At 39.4% G+C, this 23,126-nt stretch overlaps 1 protein-coding gene across 2 annotated transcripts; it reads left to right on the plus strand.

Annotated features, from left to right (window-relative positions):
- Positions 1-10,091: 10,091 nt before the first annotated feature.
- On the plus strand, positions 10,092-21,757 carry KRT84 (keratin 84). Of its 2 annotated transcripts, XM_031937831.1 has the most exons (10): positions 10,092-10,299; positions 10,432-10,655; positions 12,391-12,599; positions 13,416-13,476; positions 13,966-14,061; positions 14,859-15,023; positions 16,536-16,661; positions 17,712-17,932; positions 18,509-18,540; positions 20,227-21,757. In XM_031937831.1, the coding sequence occupies exons 1-10, from the start codon at positions 10,092-10,094 to the stop codon at positions 20,595-20,597; spliced, it is 1,713 nt and encodes a 570-aa protein (XP_031793691.1). In that variant the 3' UTR covers positions 20,598-21,757. The 2 variants fall into 2 exon arrangements, with proteins under 2 accessions (XP_031793691.1, XP_031793690.1); XM_031937830.1 differs by having other exon boundaries at positions 10,092-10,655.
- Positions 21,758-23,126: the final 1,369 nt, after the last annotated feature.

Consider the following 23,126-nt stretch of genomic DNA (forward strand, 5'->3'; position numbering starts at 1 on the left):
ATTGATTGTCAGAAAGATGACAGGATAAGAGGTCAGTATCAGCTCTTTCTAACAAAGATCCATTTAATTTCATCAAGTGAACTGAGAGTATAAAAGGGATCACTTGATCAACCATCCTGCATGGGCAATATTTATAGATCTATGCAGAACTTATATAAAATGTGTAAATAATACCTCAGTTGTTTGCAATCCATGAACATGTGCCATGGAAACTTCTGTGGGCTGATATTTTACTTTTCATCTGTATGGGGAAAAACTTTATGAAATCCCCAAGTGTGTGACATGGCCTTGCCTGGGAGCTGTCCAGCCCCTGGCTCTTCAGCTCTTCCTTCTTACCTCTCATCACCAGTTTTCTTTGTGGGATTAAAGTGTTCATCCTGGGAGAAGAAAATGGAGAAGATAGATTGTGCAAGAGAGCCAGAGCCCAGATCTAGTTCATCTCAGAGACTTCTCTGTTGGAAATACCTAGGCAGCTAGGTGGTATGGTGGATTGAGGACTGAGCCTGGAGTCAGGAATATTTCACTTCAAACACAGTCTTAAGCATTTACTGCTTTTGTTGATCCTGATCCTGTTACTTACCTTTGTTTTCCTCTCTGGCAAAATGGAGATAATTCTTGAAGCTATTGTGAGGATCAAATGAAATAATATTCATAAAGAGCTTAGGACACAATAGATGTTCCTTCTAGAGGAGAGCACTGAGGGATGGGAGCCCTTAATCTATAGCAGTTCCTCTACAGTGACCTGACCTATCCTAGAAGATGGAGCACTGGATTTAGAATCAAGAAAACATGGATTCCAATCCCACCTCAGATACTCCCCAGCTGTGTGACTTTGGCAAATCACTTGTTTCTGTTTCTCCATTTGAGATACAAAGGAGTAGGGCTCAGTAACCTCTAAGGACCCTTCCAGTTCTAAATCCAAGTTCATGATCCCTGTATGCCTTAGAAGATCGAAGAATTGGAAGGGATTGTAAAAGTCATCTAATCTAATTCTCTTGTTGACTAAATAAGGAAATAGAGGCCCAGAGAACTGAAGCACAATGCTTAAATTTGCACAGCTAATAAGAAGTAATGCTAATAGGAATTTGGGTATTCAGGCTCCAAATTCAGAGCTCTTTCCCTTATGTCATTGCTAAATGAGTTCATCTCACCAGGCAGCTTACTCAACACAGAGTAGTGTCCACCTAGTCAGAGTCACAAGAGCAATGAATGATATTCAGTGGTTGTCTGATTGGTGAGCATGGATATGGAATGATAAAGCCAAGTTTGCATTCTGGAAGCAATCAGCAAGCATTTTTGAAGCTCTCACTATGTACCTGGCATTGTGCTAAATGCAGAAGATACAGAGAAAAGCCCTATCCCCCCATTCTAATGGGGGAGACAACATACAAACAATTCTGTAGATATGAGATATATACAGTATCAAGTCAACAAATATTTATTAAGCATTTACTATATACCAGGCATTGAGCTAATTTCTGAGGATAAAAAGAATAGTAAAGTCATAGTCCCTTATCTCATGGAACCCAATTCTAATGGGGGAGACAACATAAAATGACTCTGTACCTATAAAACATATATTGGGCCAAGTCAAATCAATATATATTTATTGTTGTGTCACAATTCCCTTTTATTGTCCTCCTCAGTTTCCCTGAATTGTCCTGCCTCAGTTTCCCTAATGGTCCTGTATCAGTTTCCATAAATTGTTCCACCTCACTTTCCCTAAATTGTTCTGCCTTAGTTCCTTGAATTGTTGTGCCTCAATCTCTCTGATAGCAATCCCTCTTTTCTGCTCATTAGAACAGATATTAGAGATAATTAGGGTTGTGGAGATCTGGCATTCCAAAAGATAAGACTCTAGATGTCCTATCTCAGATACCTAATTGGCATTGTCTATATCTCTAAATTTCAGACTTTCTGGCTCTAGCTGGACACCTCCTAAGTCTTCCCAATTTGTAAGAATTTATGGTCTTACCCCCAACCTGTCAGAACTGGATTGATGGTCCCCTTCTTGGAGATTCCCTCTTACCAGAGTTTGGACTCCACCCCACCTTTGTCTACCTGAGCTTGGAACGACATGTATATATTTCACAGGAACCTCACATTCCCTGCTGGATGCTTTGAGACATCAGCCCTGGGGGCAACATGCCCCCAGCACAATCTCTCCCTCTCAAATAAAATATTAAAAACTCTCTAATCTCTATTTTGCTTCAGTTTTTCTGGCATTACATTACATTACTATGTACCAGGAAGTGCACTAAATCCTAGGGATACAAAAAATGTCTAAGAACCAAAACAACAATGACAACAAATCATGACTTCTGATTTCATGAAGCTCATATTTTAATGGAGAAAACAACAGGAAAGATAACTATGTATATACAAGAAATACAAGGTAAATTGGAGATGATTTCAAAGAAAGATACAAACAGTTGGAAAGACATCTTTCAAAAGGGGGGGATTTCCATTGTCTTGAAGGAAGTTGGGAAAGCCAGGAGATGGATATGAAGAAAAGAGAACATTCCAGGCAATGCTTCTTTCTCTGTGATTCTGGACACTAATCATATATAGAAGGGTGAAAAGTTGCCAGGAGAAAACCAGAAGAAATAAATCAGGGATCATATTTGCCTCCTTCCTGGGAGATTCTTATCTGATAACCCGCTGAGGCTATGAGGCTATATAAGTTAGGAACAAATAACAATGAATATGCCTCCTGTTCCCATTATGGGAGCTTAGATGAGTTCCTGGGATTGTGAGTCTTAAACTAAATGGGCAAGCTTCCTAAGAATTTAGGATGTTTAAGGATCTAACTTTCTAAAGAGAATGTGGTTGATTATCTATCTATCTACATCTATATATAGATACATATATATGTGTGTGTATATATATATATATATATACACACATATATGAGTATATATAATGGAAAGAGACAGATAAATAGAAGCAGAGAGAGAGAGGAAAAGGGGAGAGAAATAGAGACAGAGAGAGAAATAGAGACAGAGACACAGAGAGAGACAGAGACAGAGAGACAGAGAGAGACAGAGGAAGGGGGGAAAGGGAGAAAGAAAGGGGAAGAAGAATCTTTTAAGTAGCTACTATGTGCCAAAAATTATGCTAAATGTTTTAAATATAATTACTTAAAGATCCCTATTATGAAAACAGAGGAAGAAAATTATAGACCAATTTCCCTAATGAATATTGATGCAAAAACATTAAATAAAACATTAGCAATGAGATTACAGAAAGTCATGCTCAGGATAATACACTATGACAAAGTAGGATTTATACCAGGAATGCAGGGCTGGTTCAATATTAGGAAAACTATTAACATAATTGGCTATATCAATAACCAAACTAACAAAAATCATATGATTATCTCAATAGATGCAGAAAAAGCATTTGATAAAATCCAAGACCCATTCCTATTAAAAACAGTAGAGAGCAAAGAAATAAATGGACTTTTCCTTAAAATAATCAGGAGCGTCTATTTAAAACAATCAGTAAGCATCATATGTAATGGGGATAAACTGGAACCATTCCCAATAAGATCAAGAGTGAAACAAAGCTGCCCACCATCACCATTACTATTCAATATTCTTTTAGAAATGTTAGCTCTGGCAACAAGAGAAGAAAAAGAATTTAAAGGAATTAGAGTAGGTCATGAGGAAATCAAATTATCAATCTTTGCAGATATTATGATGGTATATTTACAGAACTATAGAGAATCAACTAACAAACTATTAGAAACGATTCACAACTTCAGCAAAGTTGCAGGATACAAAATAAATCTACATAAATCATCAGCATTTTTATACATTACTAACAAAATCCAACAGCAAAAGATACAAAGAGAAATTCTACATAAAATAATTGTCAATAGCATAAAATATCTAGGAATCTGTCTGCCAAAGGAAAGTCGGAAACTATATGAACAAAACTACAAAAAATTTTCCACACAAAATAAAGTCAGTTCTGAACAATTGGGAAAATATCAGTGCTCTTGGATAGGTTGAGCAAATATAATACAGATGACAATACTACCTAAACTAATCTATTTATTTAGTGTTATACCAATCAAACTCCCAAGAAACTATCTTACTGACCTAGAAAAAATAACAACAAAATTCATCTGGAATTCAAGAGAATTAATGAAAAAAAAAAAGGCAAATGAAGGAGGCCTAGCTATACCAGACCTAAAACTATATTATAAAGCAGCAGTCATCAAAACCATTTGGTATTGGATAAGATTATAAGCTAGTTAATCAGTGGAAAAGGTTAGGGTCACAGGACAAAATGGTCAAAGACTATAGTAATTTGGTGTTGCCAAACCCAACAACCTCAGCTTTTGGTATAAGAATTCACTATTTGACAAAAACTGCTCAATTCTCAAACCCTCCTCCCAGTTTCACAACATTGCATAACATCAAGTTCCCCATGACAAGATGGCCAGTGAGTGTCTGTAGCAATAGCAGCATTGTTTGTACTGGGAATCACAATATAGATTGTGGCTAAAAACATTTACAGTAGGTCCTAGCACTCTAATAGGGAGGTCTTCCAAGAGGGGAATGTGGCTTTCCTATTACACTAAAGAGACAAATTGGGAAATCAAGATCAGACCTCAGCTGCCACTTCCTTCCATCTCTCTTTCTGGCTCTACTATCCATCCCATCACAAGACATTCCTTCCTTTTCCCTTCTGAAATTGATGTGCTGAAAGCTACTAAGTCTCATACATGCTTCTGAGAAATGCAGTCAGACAGGCAAAAAACATTTATTAAGGACTTGGGTCCTTTAATTTAAGGACAATGTCATTTAAGCACAATGCTAATTGCTGCTATAGGTCTCTGCCCTCAAAAAAAAACTCACACTCTAATGGTAAGATAACATGTAAAATAAGCAAGTACATATGATTATACATACAAACATATATATATATATATATATACTTGGCTCTGCATTCAGACTGTATGTCTTATTTCTCTGGTTGGTATATATATATAGAGAGAGAGAGAGAGAGAGAGAGAGAGAGAGAGAGAGAATAGAAAAGTAATCCCAGAGGAGAAGGCATTAACAGTTAAGATGGACTGGGGGATATCTCCTGCAGAAGATTAGAACTTGAGATGTTTTGAAGGAAGGCAAGGAAGCTAAGAGGCGAAGGAAGAGAACATATCAGATATGGCAAACTGCCATTGGCAAAGGCCAAGAGATGGGAAATAATTAATATTAATAGAGTAAAATACTAACCTATTTTTTCTGCCTTAGTTTTCTTGTCTGTAAAATAGGGATAGTAAAGTTCTTAGCAAGTTGGGGAATTGTTAAATAAGTTGTGGTATATGAATGTGATGGAATACTATGATGAGCAGGCATATTTCAGAAAAACCTGAATAGACTTACATGAACTGATGCTGAGTGAAGTGAGCAGAACCAGGAGAACATTGTACACAATAACAGCAAGATTATTTGATGATCAATTTTGATAGACTTAGTTCTTCTCAGCAATATAATAGTCTAAGATAATTCTAAAAGATTCATGATGGAAAATGCTATCCACATCCAGAGAAAGAATTGATGGAATCTGAATGCAGATTGAAGTATATGAATTTCATTTAAATTTTTTTCCTTTTGTTCTGTTTCTTCTTTCACAACATGACTGGTATGGAAATATGTTTTCCATGATTGCACATGTACTGCTTGTCATCTTGGAGAAAGAGAAGAAGAAGGGAGAAAAATCTGGAACCCAAAATCTTTCAAAAATTTGAATATTGAAAAGTCATTACATGTAATTGAAAAAATAAAATACTATAAAAAATTTAGAATAGTACCTATCTCTAAGGATAGTTGTGAGGATCAAATGAGATAATTCTAAAGCACTTAGTACAATAAATACCCTGGTACATAGAGGTGCTTAACAAGTGCTTGTTTCTCAGCCTCCCATTGTGTATCTTATTCCCTTCTCCTATCACCACTTCCAACATTTCATGCCCATCAAAGTGACATGTATGCTTCATTATAAACTTATCATAGTAGATTGATGCCCAGACCCAGTTTTGCAAGTTTCACCCATCATGAGCCTCACACAATTGAGAAGATGGCATACCAGCCTTGTAATCAGACTCCTCTGATTTCATCTTATTAAAAAAGTAGTTTCCTTATTGCAAGGGGTAGAAAGTAGATTAGTATAAATGGATCTTAGAATGAGTCAAGGAGAATAAAGTGTAAAACTGGAAGTGTAAAACAAGGAAGGAGCCAGGTTTTGAAGTGCTTCAGTGTGGAGCTGAGGACTTTGAACTTGGAGATCCTGAAAGCCAGTATACTTCCCCCAAGAGACTTAGAATAGAAACCTACACACACACACACACACATGCTTTCAAAAATAAATTAAAGATAATTAGAAATGAGAGATAGTCCTAACTGGAAAGATCTGGTCTCTGTCATCATTCAAAAAAGAATAAAAAATATTTTTTGTTTGTATTTATATGAGATTTTACATATTTTGTATTTATTTAATAATTATGTATAATATATATTTATACATAAACATATACATTATATATAATAATTATATATATTTATTTAAGAGATTGACATATTTTATATGAGATTTTAATGAAAGTGAATGGATATTTTGACAGGTAGGGGATTGGAAGAATCTCTTCTCTAAGTAAGAAATAGGGAGGAGAAATAAAGGTTAGGAAATAAAATGATAAAAATACTAGAGTAAGGTCAAGAATCATTAGGGGAAAGAGATAGATTGTGTAAGGAGGCACCGGGGGATACAGCTAGAGGTATGGTATGGAGTTGGGAGGTAAGGAATAATAGAAGCTAAGCATAAATAGAAAGAACAGGAGATGCTCTCCTATGCTTTTACACACACACACACACACACACACACACCTGGACTTTAAGTCCAGGAGAGATTCTCAAAGATTTAGGAGTCAGTACTACCTGAGGTCCAGACTGGGCTATGTCCTTTTTGACCTCTGAAGGTCTTTCCCAGGTGGAGAGTATAAAACGTCTTTTACAAACAAGCCCAGGCATGCTGTGACAAGTAAACCTCACCAGATCAATTTCTGTCCATTCAGCAGAAATGAGTGCATAGTCAAATGAAAGGCATTCCTGCTATTGCAACTTTTCCACATCCTCCTCCTCAATCACTTACTACAGCCATTGGGAATCCAACTAGTAAAAAGCCTCATTTCCTTCTCCACCCGCCTTTACCTACCTCTACCTTGTGTTTCTCTGGGGCCCCTTCTCAATCTCCTCTTCTGTGTATCAAGATTTCACCATCATCCCAAGAGCCCTGAGGTAGCATCATAATAAACCATCAGTCAATCACTTGATAGTAAGTCCTGTTAGGTGCTGAGGATGGGCTTCTACTATTAGATATCTGGGATTATAGGCTGCCAACAGTCAGAAGAAATTGTCACAGCAGCAAAATCAGTATATCGTCCCCTCCCTCTCCCAAAGCAGTAGCAGATTGTGTTGTGCAAAGTTGGGAGAAATGATGTCTCAGACCTATAAACGCTTGGGACAGCTCATCAGGAAGTGGGAAGTGGGATTTGCTTGACTGGAACCCAATTACTTCTCCTCCCACCTTTAAACTAGTGAAGGACCTCAGGGTGGGACAGCCTCACAAATGTTGTAACAAATAAGCAGAGATAGATCTTATAAAACAAGAGGATTATGGACCCAGGAAATGAAGGAACTCAATCCATTGTAGTAGGGGAAGGATTTTAGATGTGAGTGGCTTATCCAAAAGTGAGAGACTGGGGAAGTGAGAGAGAAGATAAAAAGAATTGAAGGAAAGAAAGAAGGAAGAAAGGAAGGAAAAAAAGAAGGAAGGAAGGAAGGAAAAAAGAAGGAAAGAAGGAAGGAAGGAAGGAAGGAAGGAAGGAAGGAAGGAAGGAAGGAAGGAAGGAAGGAAGGAAGGAAGGAAGGAAAGAAGGAAAGTAGGAAGGTGTTACCACTATTCCTCTCCCTCACCTTTGAGGGTAACCTTAAATGTGTAGAGACTCAGGTATAGATAGGTACTGAACTTCTATTTCATTGTTTTATCCCAGAGAAGAATACTAATGTAAGTCAGCACTTTCATGTAATTTATAATTTCAGAAATGTTAGAGAGATCATAACTTGCCCAGGATTAAACAGCTAGTATATGTCAGAAGTAGACCTTCAACTCCAGCCATCTTGTCCATGTCTTGGCTCCAAAATGAGTTCTGTATCCACTACACCTCTCAAAGACAAGAATAACCATCTTAAAATTTCCCATCTCCACCCCCTTACTCAAGAACTGTTGCATAATCCCCAAGGAGGTCCAGTTTCTTTGAATGATTTACGACTTTCTTCCAGAGAATGTAAGGGAGGCATAGAAGCCTTTCCCCTCAGCAATACAGGTACTTTCTCAGGTGAGTCAGGCTTACAATCTCCCCCCACCCAAATATGAAGAATACAGATATCTTCTAGGTTCTTGAGTATTCCAGTCGACTCATTATCACCAATACCTTCTCTTCTTCATTTCACTTATTTATACAATTTATATATGTATACAAGGAATTAAATCTCTGAGGTCCCTTCAACTTCTAAGTTCTATCATTCTAGAAGCACATAGAGTCTACAAATCTAGCTAGGTCTCTGGATTCTTCCTATCCCTATATTTTTCCTATCTTCTTTTCCCTCTAGCTCCTCTTTCTCCTATCCTTTGATTTTTCTTCATCATTGACTCCCCCCACATACTTGTCCCTCTTCCATTTACAGTTAGCTGATTTGTATTCATGAGAGTAAATTCCTGGATCTGAAATAAAACATCCTTGCAATACTTTGGATAGAGTTTTATTTTCAACAAATAATTGTTGAATTTAATTGAATTCAATAAAAAAAGAATTTAATTGAATTCAACATTTCATCTTCATGTTAGCAGAACAGAAAGTTTAAAAAAAATTAGTCATCCAAATGTTTATTCAATATGACGCTAAACATCTTTAAGTTTGGAAACACATATATGACTTATTGAATATTTTACTTCACATCCAAAAGTTTTTGGGTTTTTACCCTTGTCAGTTCAATTAATCCTTGTAGAAAAGTCAGTAATTCAGGATCCAAAAAGCTGTGGAGGGGAGATGTAAGGGCAGACAGAAAAGGCCAGAACTGTCTGGTCCAGCGAACTACATAGATTCAAGAATTTCATTATTACCTCATTTCTCCCCTTTACCTTGGGGCATGTAGATGACACCAATAAAGAAATTTTTCTCAAAAGAAATTTTTTTTACCAACTAGACTGTAAGCTCACCAAGGGTAGACATCATATGAACTTTGCCTCCCCCACAATAGCCAGTATGGCAGCTTATGTATATCAAACGTTTGTTGAACTAAAGGGATGGGTAGATGAATGAGTGAATGGATGGATAGATGGATGCATGAATGAATGAATGAATGAATATCTTTTGAGTGTCTACACAAACCTAGTGACTTAAAGATTTATCAATAATCAAACTCATTGAATATATGGAGTACATAGAGGCTAAATTCCATTTCCCCCAAACTCGACCATCCAAAAGATACTTTTGAGACTTGAATGAATAATTGGTCTATCCTCCAGAGAAGTATTAAAGTAAACTAGTAACATCCCTTTCTCTATAGGGTATATATTCCCTTTCCTTACTGCCTGTCTTTTGGACCAGTTACCATTCTAACTTTTCAGTGGTTAGCCACACTCACAGAAAACAACTCTATTGTATAGCCCATTAATGTCCCCATAAGGGCAATTGTGGTAGACTTATAGAGCAGATAGAATTGTATGTTTATGTGTTCTTAATGTTTATTAGTTTGATGTTATAATTCCTAATGAAGATGGCAATAGGTGTGCCTCTGATTAGCTCACTGTTAAAGAGGTTCTAGACATGAGGAGTTTCTGCTAACAACCCAAGCTCATAAAAACTACTAAATGGCTTTTTCTCCATTTTTATGGGGCCAAACCTCAGATCCCCAATTGCATAAAAGGGATGAGTAGGACCCACTACCTCCAAAGGGACTCCTAGCACCAGTCAACTCCATTCTCCTTGGTTACTCTCTGCTTCCAACTTAGAAGCCACCATGTCCTGTCGTTCCTTTCGGGTTAGCTCTGGCTACCGAGTTGGCAACTTCAGCTCCTGCTCAGCCATGATGCCCCAGAATCTGAACCGTTATCAGACCAACTCTGTCTCCTGCCGAAGTGGTGTCAGCTTGCAGGGCTTGGGTGGTTTTGGGAGCCGGAGTCTGTGTAATTTTGGATCCCATTCATCCCGAAGGATGGCAGTAGGCTGTTATCCTATCCATTCCGGAGTTGGTTTTAGATCTGGTGGCAGGATTGGTTTTGGGACTGGCAGTGGTATGGGCTTTGGATTTGGGCCTGGTAGCAGCATTGGCTTTGGAGCTGGAAGTAGCATTGGTTTAGGGCCCAGTGGCAGTATTGGCTATGGGTTCGGAAGACCTGGTTTTGGGTATAGAATTGGTGGAATTGGAGGCCCAGCTGCTTCTTCCATCACAGCTGTAACTGTCAACCCGAGTCTACTGACACCTCTCAACCTGGAGATTGACCCTAATGTCCAGAGGGTGAAGAAAGATGAGAAAGAACAGATCAAGACTCTGAACAACAAATTTGCTTCATTCATTGACAAGGTATCTACACATCCATCCAGCTGATTCTCTTGGGTCAGGATTACCAAATGAATGGATGGTTTTCTCTTTAATGCAAGAAGTCATAGAATTGACCAAGTCATTTGCACTCTCTGGGTCTGCTTTGGAGGCTTTTTTTTTTGTTTTGGGGGTCAAAGTTCTGTAATATAGGATACAGATTGAATGGAGTCTTAGTTAAACAAGGTGTGAGGTAGAAAAAGACCAAGGTCTCTTCTGTACAACATCACACATCCAGAGGAAAACTAGAAAAGTTAATCAAATACGAAAATATTTAGGCAATGCAGGGCCCATCAGCCGGATATGGGAAGTATTCTTGGTCACTGATTTCTCTTGTATAAAGCTATTTGAAGCCTGAGAGGTTTTCTGCTGGCTACACTTGAATGTAAAAAGCAGAAAACTGGTATAGATGATTTGAGATGCATGTGGTGGTCATTTCCAAAGAACCATCTAGCCCTTGGCTCTTGCCTCCTACTCCCCATCTATCCAAAATCATTTGTACAGCAAGGCACAAGACTTTGAGGAGCTTGGGAAAACTGCCTCAGACTCATGAAATAACCTTGAGGGTTCTGTCTCTTCTTAATTCCATGGAAGTTATTGAAGATTTCTTGTTTTTCTGAAGCTAGTATGTGGAGAATTGAGGTAGAGATTTAAATAATTCCATACATTTTATATATATATATATATATATATATATATATATATATATATGTGTGTGTGTGTGTGTGTGTGTGTGTGTGTGTGTGTCTTAGTATAGAAAACAAACTCTAGCTTTAACTTTAGTCTGGATTTGGAAGAAATCTTTCAAGATCTGAATGATCCAGATCATCATATCTAGCTTTCTCCTTCTACAAGGTTCAGAGAATCTGTACTTCCCCTTCCCCAAAAGAGAATATAAGCAACATTTCTGTAGCATGAGGCTATAGAATTAGAAGAAACCTAAGGGGTTATCATCCCAAGCCCCCTTATTTTAAAGATGAGGAAACCAGGGCCCATAAAGATTAATTAATCTGATCAGCCAGTTTGGAGTCATCTAAGTGGCCAAACTAGATCATTCAAAAGAAATATAAACAAACAAGTAAAAATATATTCTTTGTGCCCTGAATAAAAGTCACTTTGGACCATGAAAAAGAGAGAAGGTACAGTTTTGTTTCACTTAGTGAAACAAATTCATCCTGAATTTCTGGAGGAGGTGGGGAATTGTGCCTAGTATATTAAATATATCCAAGGGCAAATGCAGTCAAAGGGAGTAATTTCTGGGTCAAGGATAGCCTCCAATATCAGATAATCCTCCAAACCATCTCTCTGTGATTCTGGGATGTTTTTGAACTTTCAGAAAAATGTTCCACTGATTCTACTTTATGTGGATACTTTATTCTGGGGAAGGGCTCCATTACCTTCTAGATCAATGTCAAAGAACCCAAGTAGAATCATCACCACCATTGGTCCCCTTCTCTTTAAGCTCCTGGCTGTCCTTTCCTATGAATGCAATTCTTTAATGTTTGAGTAAGGGCCCTTCTTTTCAACTGAGCTTATTTATAAGGAAACTATGTCCATCCATCTCTTATTGAGCTAGGAGGTAGGGGATGGAGTAGAAAGAGCTAAAGAGGTAGCAATGACAGCAAGGAAATGAAAGCAAGAATGTATCATGGACAACTGAAGTGAAGAGGTGAGATCAAACCAACTTTTCACCTTAGTTCCTCTTCCTGGTGGGGTTTAGGTGAGGTTCCTGGAACAGCAAAATAAGCTCCTAGAGACTAAGTGGAGCTTCCTCCAAGACCAGAAATGTGTCAGGAGCAACCTGGAGCCACTCTTTGATAACTACATCAGCAACCTGAGGAGGCAGCTGGATGTGGTTGCCAATGATCGGGCCAGGCTAGAAGCTGAGAGGAACCACATGCAAGATGTCCTGGAGGGCTTCAAGAAGAAGTGAGTCTGAAAGGGGCATATTTATCCCAAGTGGGAAATCTTTGACAAGAGAGCAAGTGTGACACAGCAGCTGGAGGGTCTAGGGCCAGAGCAGGTGAGGACTTTTTGAAAGGATAATTGGTACCAAGGGAAATGAGAAGTATTGTCCATGACTTAGTACGGGAAGAAAAGGTGATGCTGGATTCTTTGCTGCTGGTGATAACAGTGATCTCTCAAGTTTCTTTTTACATTAAATATTCTGAGATTGTAGGAATCTGATCAAGGAAACTTTTCTGAAACTTGGTTCTGTTTTTTAGTTTGTGATAATTTCCCTCACTTGCACATCACCATTTTCCTCCAGAATAGAGTTTTGTCCTGGGCATTTGGAAGAAGTAAAAGAATAGGAGGAATAGAGAAAGGAAAAATGGTCTCATCTCTGAGGTGGGGGTGAGGACAAAACTCAATACTATATTAGTAAAGGGAATTTGTTTGTGCAAATGAATTTGATGCAAACTGAGCAACCAGCACTGGGGAGAGGAGGGGAGATAGATAGGTTTAAAGAGCATTTTATCCTGGATAGGGTCAATCAGGAAAGACTTCCTGGAAAAAAAACCCAAGAGTATAGAGTGGGGCTGACAAAAGAGAAAGAGACATTAGGGGTAAAAGAGATGGGGAAACAATGTCTCAAAACGGGAGTATAAATTTTTATAGGTTTTGTAACTAATATGGGTGAAATCACCTGACTGGACCAAAGGAGTAATTCTGGACAATCATGGGTAACTGGCCTTGGTTTGGTTCAGGATCTGTAACTCAGTTTCTTTGTGCTTGCCATCCCAGATATGAAGAGGAATTGGTATTCCGGGCCAATGCAGAGAATGAGTTTGTGGCTCTGAAGAAGGTAAGAACTACAGCTATAAGACAACTCTCAACAGAACAGACAAATGTTTTGTATAATGGATCAAGTCTCAGGTACTCTTGAGATGGATTTCAGAGCTATCTTACCCAGACATCAGAACCTCTGGAGAGACAGGGATTAGATAAATTGGCCTTCTAAATCTGGACTTTCAAGATTATCCCTGGTATTTATATAGCTATTAGGACCAAAAAATGCATCTTGGAAAAGTGCTCCTCTTGCATTTTCTGAGCATTAAGAGAAAGAGTAGTAATAAAAGTAGTAGTAGTAGTGGTGGTGGTGGTGGTGGTGGTGGTGGTAATAATAATAGCAGCAGTAGCAGCTACTCCATCTCCATCCCATACTTTCATTACACTCACCCATTCAGTATTACCCAGTGGCCTCCTTAGTCCCAGGTTGGTCTACTTTCTGTAGCCTTGGTCCTAGTTCTGGGGAATGGCAAACACAGGTTTCCTTACCTCTCTTTTCTTGCAGGATGTGGATATAGCTTACTTAAACAAGTCTGACCTGGAGACCAATATGGAAAGCTTAATCGATGAGATCCAATTCCTGAAAACTCTGTATGAGAAGGTAATTGTCTTTTTTATAATCTTAGAATTGTAAACCCTATTTCTCAATAACCAACTGGAAAATTTTCCCCAACCAAATGGCTAATGTCAAGCCATTAAACTAGCTTTCTCTGCCTTTACCTACTATCTGATATGGCATAGATGTCATCAAAATCAAGCAAATGGAACTGACTGAAGAATACACAGAGTTTCCCCTCTAGAGCTACTATTTGTTTTCTTATACTTTGTAGATTCCCTATGGTTTAGAGATTTTTCTTTCTTTAAAATATAACCAGCTCTCAAATATTGATGGGTGGATTATGTACAAAACACATTTGAATGAAAGAGGGCTTCTCTCTAGCTTCTAAGATGTACATAGACTATCTGCTATTGCTCAGCTAGTTTTGGGGCTCAAGGATAATGAACTCATATGATGATTTTATTTTTTGCCTACACAATTCAGAAAGGCAAATAGATTTCTGATCCCTCAAATTAACCAAATAATGGCAAATTCTAATAGAAGAGATTTTAATTAGTCTATTCTACTCTTGAATTATCTGTGGTTACTTATGCCTTTCCCTGGGGAAAATAACTAAGAGTTGGCTGTTATTTTCTTTGTTCTTGAGGAGATCTCATCTTTTAATCCCCTAACAAGGTAGCAGGCCAAAAGGCAAGGTTGTCCCTGGTCATGCTCCTCTTGCTGACTTCTTGTCTTGAGAATAGAGATTTATCTCATTTTGGTTTATATCTCCAGCACCTAGGACATAGTAGGGGGTTTGATAAATGTTGGTTGATCAATTGATAATTTGATTTATGTAGGAGATCGAGTTGCTCAATTCCCACATCTCAGATACATCTGTCATTGTAAAAATGGACAACAGCAGGGACCTGGACTTGGATGGTATAATTACTGAAATTAAGGCTCAGTATGAGGAGATTGCCAGGCGAAGCCGGGCTGATGCTGAGGCCTGGTATCAGACTAAGGTGAGCCTCACAAGATCCTCCCTCAGAAGCAGTGTTACATGTGTCTTGGAGGAGGGAGTGGGGAATAAATGGAGGGAAGGGTAAAAAATACTACTATGGACCAGACCAGAGAGCTCCCTAAATCTGGACCTTTGCCATTGTCCCTTAAAGTTTTTCCCTACTCTACAAGATAAAAATTGATCCCTGAACCTCTAGGTCCTGATATCAGCTTCTTACATCTGGACCTCTGAGCTGGTTGAGTTCTCTGAATTCTTATAAATGAATACTTATAAGAGGCAGTGTGGTATGATGGATAGAGTGATAGGCCTGGCATCAGTATAACTTGTGTTCAAGATAGTAATAGTAATTAATTATTATTGTTGATATAAAACTTTAAGGTATCAGAAATAATCTGCTTTGATGCTCATAACAGCAAAAGCATTATTATTGTCCCCATCTTACAGATGGGGAGAGATAACAGGCTGAGAGAAATTAAATGATTTGCTTAGGGTCCCATATCTAGAAAAATATATAAAGCAAAATTTGAACTCAGTTCTTCCTGACTCAGGATTCAGAACTCCAACCCCTGTTATCACCTAGCTTCTTTTAAATTAGGCAACCATTTATCTAGCTAGTTGACTGTGTACTCTTAATCAACAGAAAATAAAACAAATTAACTGGAATAAGACAGTTTCACCTATCAATCAGATCCATTCATCCCAATAGACAAGTTTATAAAGGGTCAAAGGCATGCACTTTTCAGGCGATAACTGTCAGAGCTAGAATTCCAATACTCTTTCATGGCCTGGTCCCTTGAGGAGAGGAGGGGTCCAAAAGGAAAACATCACATTCTAGTTAGGAAGTAAATTCCAAGGAGATTTAAGAGAAAGTAGCAAGGCTTGAGTTTCAATAAAACAAGCTGTTTTCCCTCCCCACAGGGAATGACTTAGCAATGGTGGGTAAGAGAGATAGGGGAGCTTTAAAGCAACTTGTTAAATTCAAGGATGAAAAGTTAGAGCTGATTACTACTTAATTACACTGAAGACACTGAAAGTCACTAGAATATAATTTAGTTCAGCTGTGTGTAAAGGGTAGGTAGTGGATGAAATTTGGGATACAAAAGAAATGAACTGAGTTCAAATCCAGCCTCAATCATCCACTATCTGTATAACTTCATGTAATTCACTCAAATCTCTGTCTATCTCAATTTCATCATCTGTAAAATAGGAATTATAATAGCCTCTATTTTTCAGAGTGGTTGTGAAGACCAAATGAGATATTTACAGAGTTTAGCACAGTTTCTGGTATATAATAGGTGCTGTATAAGTGCTAGCTATTATTACTAAGGTTATTAGCTAGTAGCTAGTAGGTTTAAGGGAAATGGAATTTCCCCAGCTTCTCCTTTTAGGTCTAGTTGCGTGGGTTCCTAATAGACTCTGAGGGCATTGAGTGAGTGAGGGGGGTGGCTGACAAAACACCTTGAGGAGGATGACTCTTGACTCCTATGCCTTCCATCTGACTTTGCTCTTACAGTATGAAGAAATGCGAGTAACAGCAGGTGTACACTCTGATAACCTTCGGAGCACACGTGATGAGATTAATGAACTAAATCGTCTGATCCAGAGGCTGAAGACTGAGATTGATCATGCCAAAGGGCAGGTGAGCACAGCCTTTAAACTGTCAGTCATCAAGGAAAGGGAGAGGGTGGCTAGACCCAAGAGTTTCCTCCTGTAGGGTAGACTTTCTAAAATCAGGTGAGCCACCTGATTTTAGCCCCACCCTCCTTGGAATTATATGTGTATGATTCTTCCTGCAGAGTCTTCCTGCAAACTGAGGATTAAGCCCAGGAAGCAAGAAACAGGTCTTTCCCTGCTCAGTCTTGCTCTGTCTTGCCTTATTCTGCCCTGCCCAGTCCAACCCAGTAGGAACTCCTATTAGGATGGAAGGAGATGCCCCATGCAACAGGTCATAGACACAGAATGATTTGCATATATCTGCACACAAATATCGAATTAAAGATTGCTAGCTAGGGCTCTGAAGTTCAATAATAGGGAGAATGAAAGGAGGGACTAGGGACCTAGGGGATTGCCTTAGAAAGGTTAGGAAATGGGGCAGGTAGGTGGTGCAGTGGATAGAGCACCAGCCCTGAAGTCAGGAGGACCCGAGTTCAAATCTGGCCTCAGACACTTAACATTTCCTGTCTGTGTGACCCTGGGCAAGTCACTTAACCCCAACTGCCTCAGGGGGAAAAAAAGCTAGGAAAGGACATAAATAAAAGGAGAGAAAAAAATGGTTGGGAAGGAGAGAGGGGCCATCATATTTCATTTTTGGTTTATTTCTCTGGCACCTAACATAAAGCTTGGTTGATTGTTTAATGATTGATTTGTATAGGAGATAGAGATGCTTGAGGAAATAAGATTGCATCCCAGATAGGAAGGACAAAATGAATGAGACGTAGAGGGGGCAGAACAGGATAAGGGACAGGGAACTGCTTTGTGTAAGTAGGACAGAGAATATTCAGCCCAACTGGCAGAGACACAGATCTTGGCTTGAGTGGTGAGATAAGAAGTCTGAAGAAGGGATTAACTCCATCCTTTGAGTTGAGAAAGTCCATCCTCAGCCCATCAACATGTCCCCAACATCTTTGGGAGTCTGCTTGACTCTTCCTAAAGAATAGGGACAAATAAATGCTCAATTTGCAACCCATAGCGTGCCAAGATGGAAGCTGCTGTTGCCGAGGCTGAGCAGAAGGGAGAGACTGCTCTCAATGACGCCAAGGTCAAGCTGGCTGAACTAGAAGGGGCTTTGCAGCAAACCAAGCAGGACATGGCCTGTCAGCTGCGTGAGTACCAGGAGCTGATGAATGTCAAATTGGCCTTGGATGTAGAGATCACTGCCTACAGGAAACTCCTAGAAGGTGAAGAGAACAGGTGAGTGACTGGTGCAGAAGGACTGAGGTTAGACCTTGGGAAGGAGGTAAGACCGTGGGCAGAGAAAAGGATGAGCAATAGGAGAGCTATGAAACAATTTACCTCTTCAGAAAGGGACAAGTAGACTAACTTCAGCAGGAAAGCATGTTTTTTGACCCAATGAGGCCACTAATTAGCTCTTGATCAAAGGCAAGTTATTGCCCCTCTCTGAAATACATTTTCTTCATCTCTAATTGCATTGGGAGAGCTTGGAGATTCCTTCCAATTGTAAAATTCTACTTTTAAAGGGCCTTCCACATCACTGAGCCATGAAATCCCTTTGGGGAGTGTCCCTCTGGATCAGAGTTGGTGATTTTGAGAATAATATTGCCCAACTTGTCAACTCATACATGTTTTAGGAATTTGGGAAGTCATCTAGGGACAACTGCCTCATTTTAGTAATGAGTAAACTGAGGTCCAGAAGATAGTCATCTACCCAAGTCACCCAGCTCACTAGTATCCAAGTCAAAATTAGAACTCAGTCCCCTAACACTATCTCTTCTACTTGACTTATCTTTTTCATCTCTTTCCCCTTAGGATATGTGAAGGTGTTGGACCAGTGAACATATGTAAGAAAATTGTTTTGTTTTGTTTTGTTTCTGAGAGGGGTGGGAGAAAGAGTGATGCAGGAATGGGTATGGTGAAGGTAGTTACTATGTTTTTGCACAAAAATCACATTTGAACCAGTAAAGGAACCTGCCAAGACTGAGGTTAGTGCTAGGATGAGCTAAGTACTTGGCTAAGGATAGGGGTCTTCTCATAGCTGGCCAGGATTTCCCAAAGAGGCTTCCAAGCCTTTTTGGAAAGCATTTGAAGGGCTTAGAAATAGCTGGCTTGTTCAAACAAGTCACAGACCTTACCCTCCATGAGCAAAAACCCGGAGAATTACAGGAAATCTATTGGGACTTCGGTCTGCTCACCCTCCCTAATAGCTGGCAAGAGGTAAAGGCTGAGTTGAAATCTAACCTTCCTCAATAGGACTCTCCTTATTGTTGCCAACTTAAATGCTCAGTGTACTGTAACACTTTAGGTTAAAGAATACTAGACATAGTTAAAGAAATGATTGAGAACCCATATGTTGGTCCAGGATCTCATCAATTTGTCAAGAGTTTACCGTTATTGCTACAATAATGTGCTGTTATTGTAATAAGATGTTATTGTGTTATAATCAATACACAGGATAAATGCTATAGGAGTTCAGAGAGGGACATCTTTAAGGGGGTCTGGAGTATTAGTAGTGGGCTTCATGAAGGAAATGGCAAATTGAACCTGGAGTTGAAGGCTGGAAAGGATTCGTAAAAGCATGTGGAAGGGGAAGGTATCTGAATGGTTTTTGATGGCTATATATAGGAACTATTGGGCAGCTAGATAATGCAATGGATAAAGATCTGGGCCTGGAGTCAGGAAGATTCATTTTCCTGAGCTCAAATCTATCTCAGATACTCACTACCTATGTGACCTGTATGCCTTAATCCTGTTTGTAAATCCCTTAACCTTGTTTGCCTCAATTTCCTTATCTGTACAATGAACTAGAGAAGGAAATGGCACACCACTCCAGTATCTTTGCCATATAATCACAAATGGGGACAAATCATTCCAGTATCTTTGCCAAAAAAAAAAAAAACAAAATCCTAAATGGGGTCAATAAGAATCAGACATGACCCTGAATGGCTGAACAACAATAAATAGAAATTAGTGATGAAGAGAGGATATCAGGAGTATCTGAAAAGACATAAGTGCCACAAGTTTCAAAATCCAGGGTGACGTGTACATCTATACTGCTTCTATAATCTGTGTAGTTTAGAACCTCATCTCTCCCCAATTCTCTTATACACTTTGCTTTGGGCTAAATTGAAATAACTCCAAATGTCTGTATATTTGTAACAGCCAAATTTTCTTCTTTGACTTTTATCTGGATTTTTGCTCTTGTCTTTGATCTGTCTTTAGACCTGACCTGAATCATCTGGTTGGGTAAGAAAATGATTATGGCTGAACAGACAATAGAATTTTAGTCATATGACTCCCATCCTACCTTGACTAAAATGGACCTTGAGGGAGTGAGCATATATGGCTATGTGGAGTGAAACTCTCACTTGCTTGGGGAGATGTTAAATAGCCAATTGACAGTGTTGAGGCTGTAATTTGGTCTGGCAGGTGTCCCTTGATCATATGAATAGGCCTGGGAAACAGTCCAGTGTTCTAGAACTTGTCATTTCCCTTGGACCCTTTCCCTGATGTTTCCTTTCCTTGTGCAGCTGTGAGCAGTTCTAGAGGTGGTGTGATATGTGGCCCAGAACCCTTTGTCTTCAGCTCCTCCCATGCCCGAGGTGGCTCTGGCTTCCCTGCAGGTGGCAACATGTGCACTACGAGCGGGCTCCAGAGTTCTGGGGGTGCCTGGAGCTCTGGTGGCTCCTGTGGCACCGGCCTGAGCCAGGGATCTAGGATTTCTGCCAGAGGTGGGGATGTGGCAGTCACTAGTGGAGGGAGCTCTGGGATCCCTGGTGAGACCTGTGCCCCCTGCAGTCCCTGTCTCCCCACTCAGGGCTTCAGCAGCAGCAGCGGCAGCCGGAGCAGCTCCACTGTCCACTTTGGATCCACTACCTCATCCCGCAGGAACAAGTACTGAATGAAGAATCCAGGATGCTTTTACTGCCTGAGAGAGAGAAAGAGAGAGAGAAAACTATACTGAAACCCAGAAATGCCTAAATATGGACTTTGTGGATGAGCTGCCCCTAAATGAATCCCCCAAATTTTTCTTCTGTAGAGGAGCTATCTATCTTGTGAGTTATCTGGAAGCCACAGTTTGTCCCAGGTTAGCTCTCTCTGTGAACCCTGGCAGCTCCTATCAGTGTATACTCAGAATGGAAAATTAAAGTTAATTTACCCATGAGACATAGTTTTAAAAAGATCAATCTGCTGCCAACCAATGTTTACACGGTCTTTCAAAGCCAAAGAAATGGAGAAGACAGGGTGGTAGACAGTACAGTAGAGCAGTAGCTAAACTGAACTCGGAGATCCTGGGTTTAAATGCTGACTCTGCCAATTTACTAGCTGTAAACTCAGCTAAAATCCTTTATTTCTTTGAGTCTCAGTTGCTTTAATGTGAAGTTTGGACTAAATGACCCCTGGTTTTCTCTCAATCAGAGACATTTCTCATTCCAAATCTTTAAGCCTATTATTGTTGGCATTTATTTTTAGCTATCCCTGCCCCTGCCTCCCTCTATTTGAAGCAGAGTAATTGTTCTTAATACAAGTTTCTCTTGTCCATACTCCCCCTGCTCCCTTTCTCTTTCTTAGGCAAAAAGGAAATAATTTTGACCTTTCTTGTATTCAAAAGTCTCTGCTATTTTAGATCCCTTTGGGCCGGATCTCTCTCTCCAAGAGAGTCCCTCGGTTTGGAGGGTTGGGGTTGTCTGTCCCCAGCTGAATCTCTTAGGAACTGTGTCTGTCCACTATGTGTATGAATGCTAACTGCTAGATACCATATTTCTGTTGCTGGGTTGTTTGTCTGGCATTGCAGGACCTAAAGGCTACAACTGCGTTCTTTTAAGGCTGTGCTCATTATCTCCGGGAAGGATAGATCTTAGGGTGGTCCTCTCTGGACCATCTGACGGGTGGGAAGTCAAAGATGATGCTTTATCTTCCTTCTCAGAGGTGGTTAGAGATGCTGGCTGCTTGCGGGCACCAGGAATATATCAAGTTGTGAAGGGAGGAGAGAAGGGAGGGAAAGTGTTTGTATGCACATATATATTGTTCTTTGTGTTTTCTGGTGTTTCCAATAAACTTGCCAAGATGACTAAAAGGACTTTGTCTCTTTGCTTTGGGGATTCTTTATGGGAATGCAAAGCAGACACTAGACTTGCAAATCAGACGCCTCTCAATTATTCAATTTTTAGAAAACCTTAGGCAGCTAGGTGGTACAATGAATAGAGTATTAAGCCTGGAGTCAGGAAGACGCATATTACTGAATTTAAATCTAGCCTCAGATACTTACTAGCTGTGTGACCCTGAGAAAATCATTTAACTCTACTGTAAAATTATCTGGAAAAGGAAATGGCAAACTACTCAAGTATCTTTGCCAAGACCATCCCAAATGAGATTGCAAAGAGTCAGATGTGACTAAAAAATGACAACAAAGAGAAGCCAATCTTGAGAATATAGGGGAAGACTCTGCTCTAATCCCAGACAGAACTTGTCATTAAACCAAGGAGAGAAAACAAGTAGCAAAGGTTTTGAGAAGACTTATAAAGCCCCTAAGTGTAATCAATAATTGATCCTGAATAAAACAGTTTTCTCCTCTGAGCTTCCACATATATAAAATAAGATTATTGGGCTACATGACTTTTTTAGCACTATTATTCTCTAGATATAAATAAACACAAATTGGGCCAGTTGGGGAAAGGGAAAGCAAGTCAGAGTTCATCTGAGAAAGTTTCTGGGTGAGGTAAGTAATGGAAAAATGGAGGACCTATTTTTTCAAAGAGAAAGGCCTAAAATGGTAAAGAGAAATAGAGTTAAAAATAATAATTAATCCAATTAAGAATTGGATCATTAAGAATTATGATTAAGAGTTATTAAGAATAATAATCAATCCAAAGACCACAAAGAGCGAGTCATGGACCAAAGACAAGGAATAGATCCCCCTGAATGAAATACAGGATTATGGTAATAAATAAATAAAAAAACAAAACAAGGCAGCTCTTGAACTGGAGACAGACTTTCTGACACTTGTGGCCTTTATGAATTTCTTCTTGGCCATGAGTAGGGTACTTAAGTTGAGACTTGGTCTCTAAACACTGTATTCTAGTGTTGACAGGATTGACCATTTTCTTGGCTTTTCTTTAGGCTATGTATTCCCAGGAAAATTATCTGTCAGTCTTGAAATGTGAATCATAATTCTCCAGCAGTATTCCCTTCCCACCATGTTTATTTCATTGCACATCATCAATGCATAGGCAATACAGTATGGGAGAATCCTGGGTCATAGACTGAAATTTAGTTTAGTTTGTGGAAGTCCTTGGTCTGCAGTTCTGTTCAGCTGTTTCTAGGACTGTCCATGCATGCCTTTTGGGTTTTCTCAATTTCCGCCAGTGCATCAATGTACTGGGTGTCTGTCCCACCTCTCCCTTATACTAGAAACTACTGAAGGGAGGGT

The sequence above is a fragment of the Sarcophilus harrisii genome, chromosome 5 (genome assembly GCF_902635505.1).
Source record: "Sarcophilus harrisii chromosome 5, mSarHar1.11, whole genome shotgun sequence".
Taxonomy (NCBI): domain Eukaryota; kingdom Metazoa; phylum Chordata; class Mammalia; order Dasyuromorphia; family Dasyuridae; genus Sarcophilus; species Sarcophilus harrisii.

What these genes read in the sequence shown, in the direction of transcription:
- KRT84 (XM_031937830.1), top strand. Translation starts at nt 10,092, where the DNA reads ATGTCCTGTCGTTCCTTTCGGGTTAGCTCTGGCTACCGAGTTGGCAAC. An exon ending in AGTTTGTGGCTCTGAAGAAG is followed by an intron (nt 13,477 to 13,965) that starts GTAAGAACTACA and finishes CTTTTCTTGCAG; the next exon opens with GATGTGGATATAGCTTACTT. An exon ending in TGAAAACTCTGTATGAGAAG is followed by an intron (nt 14,062 to 14,858) that starts GTAATTGTCTTT and finishes TGATTTATGTAG; the next exon opens with GAGATCGAGTTGCTCAATTC.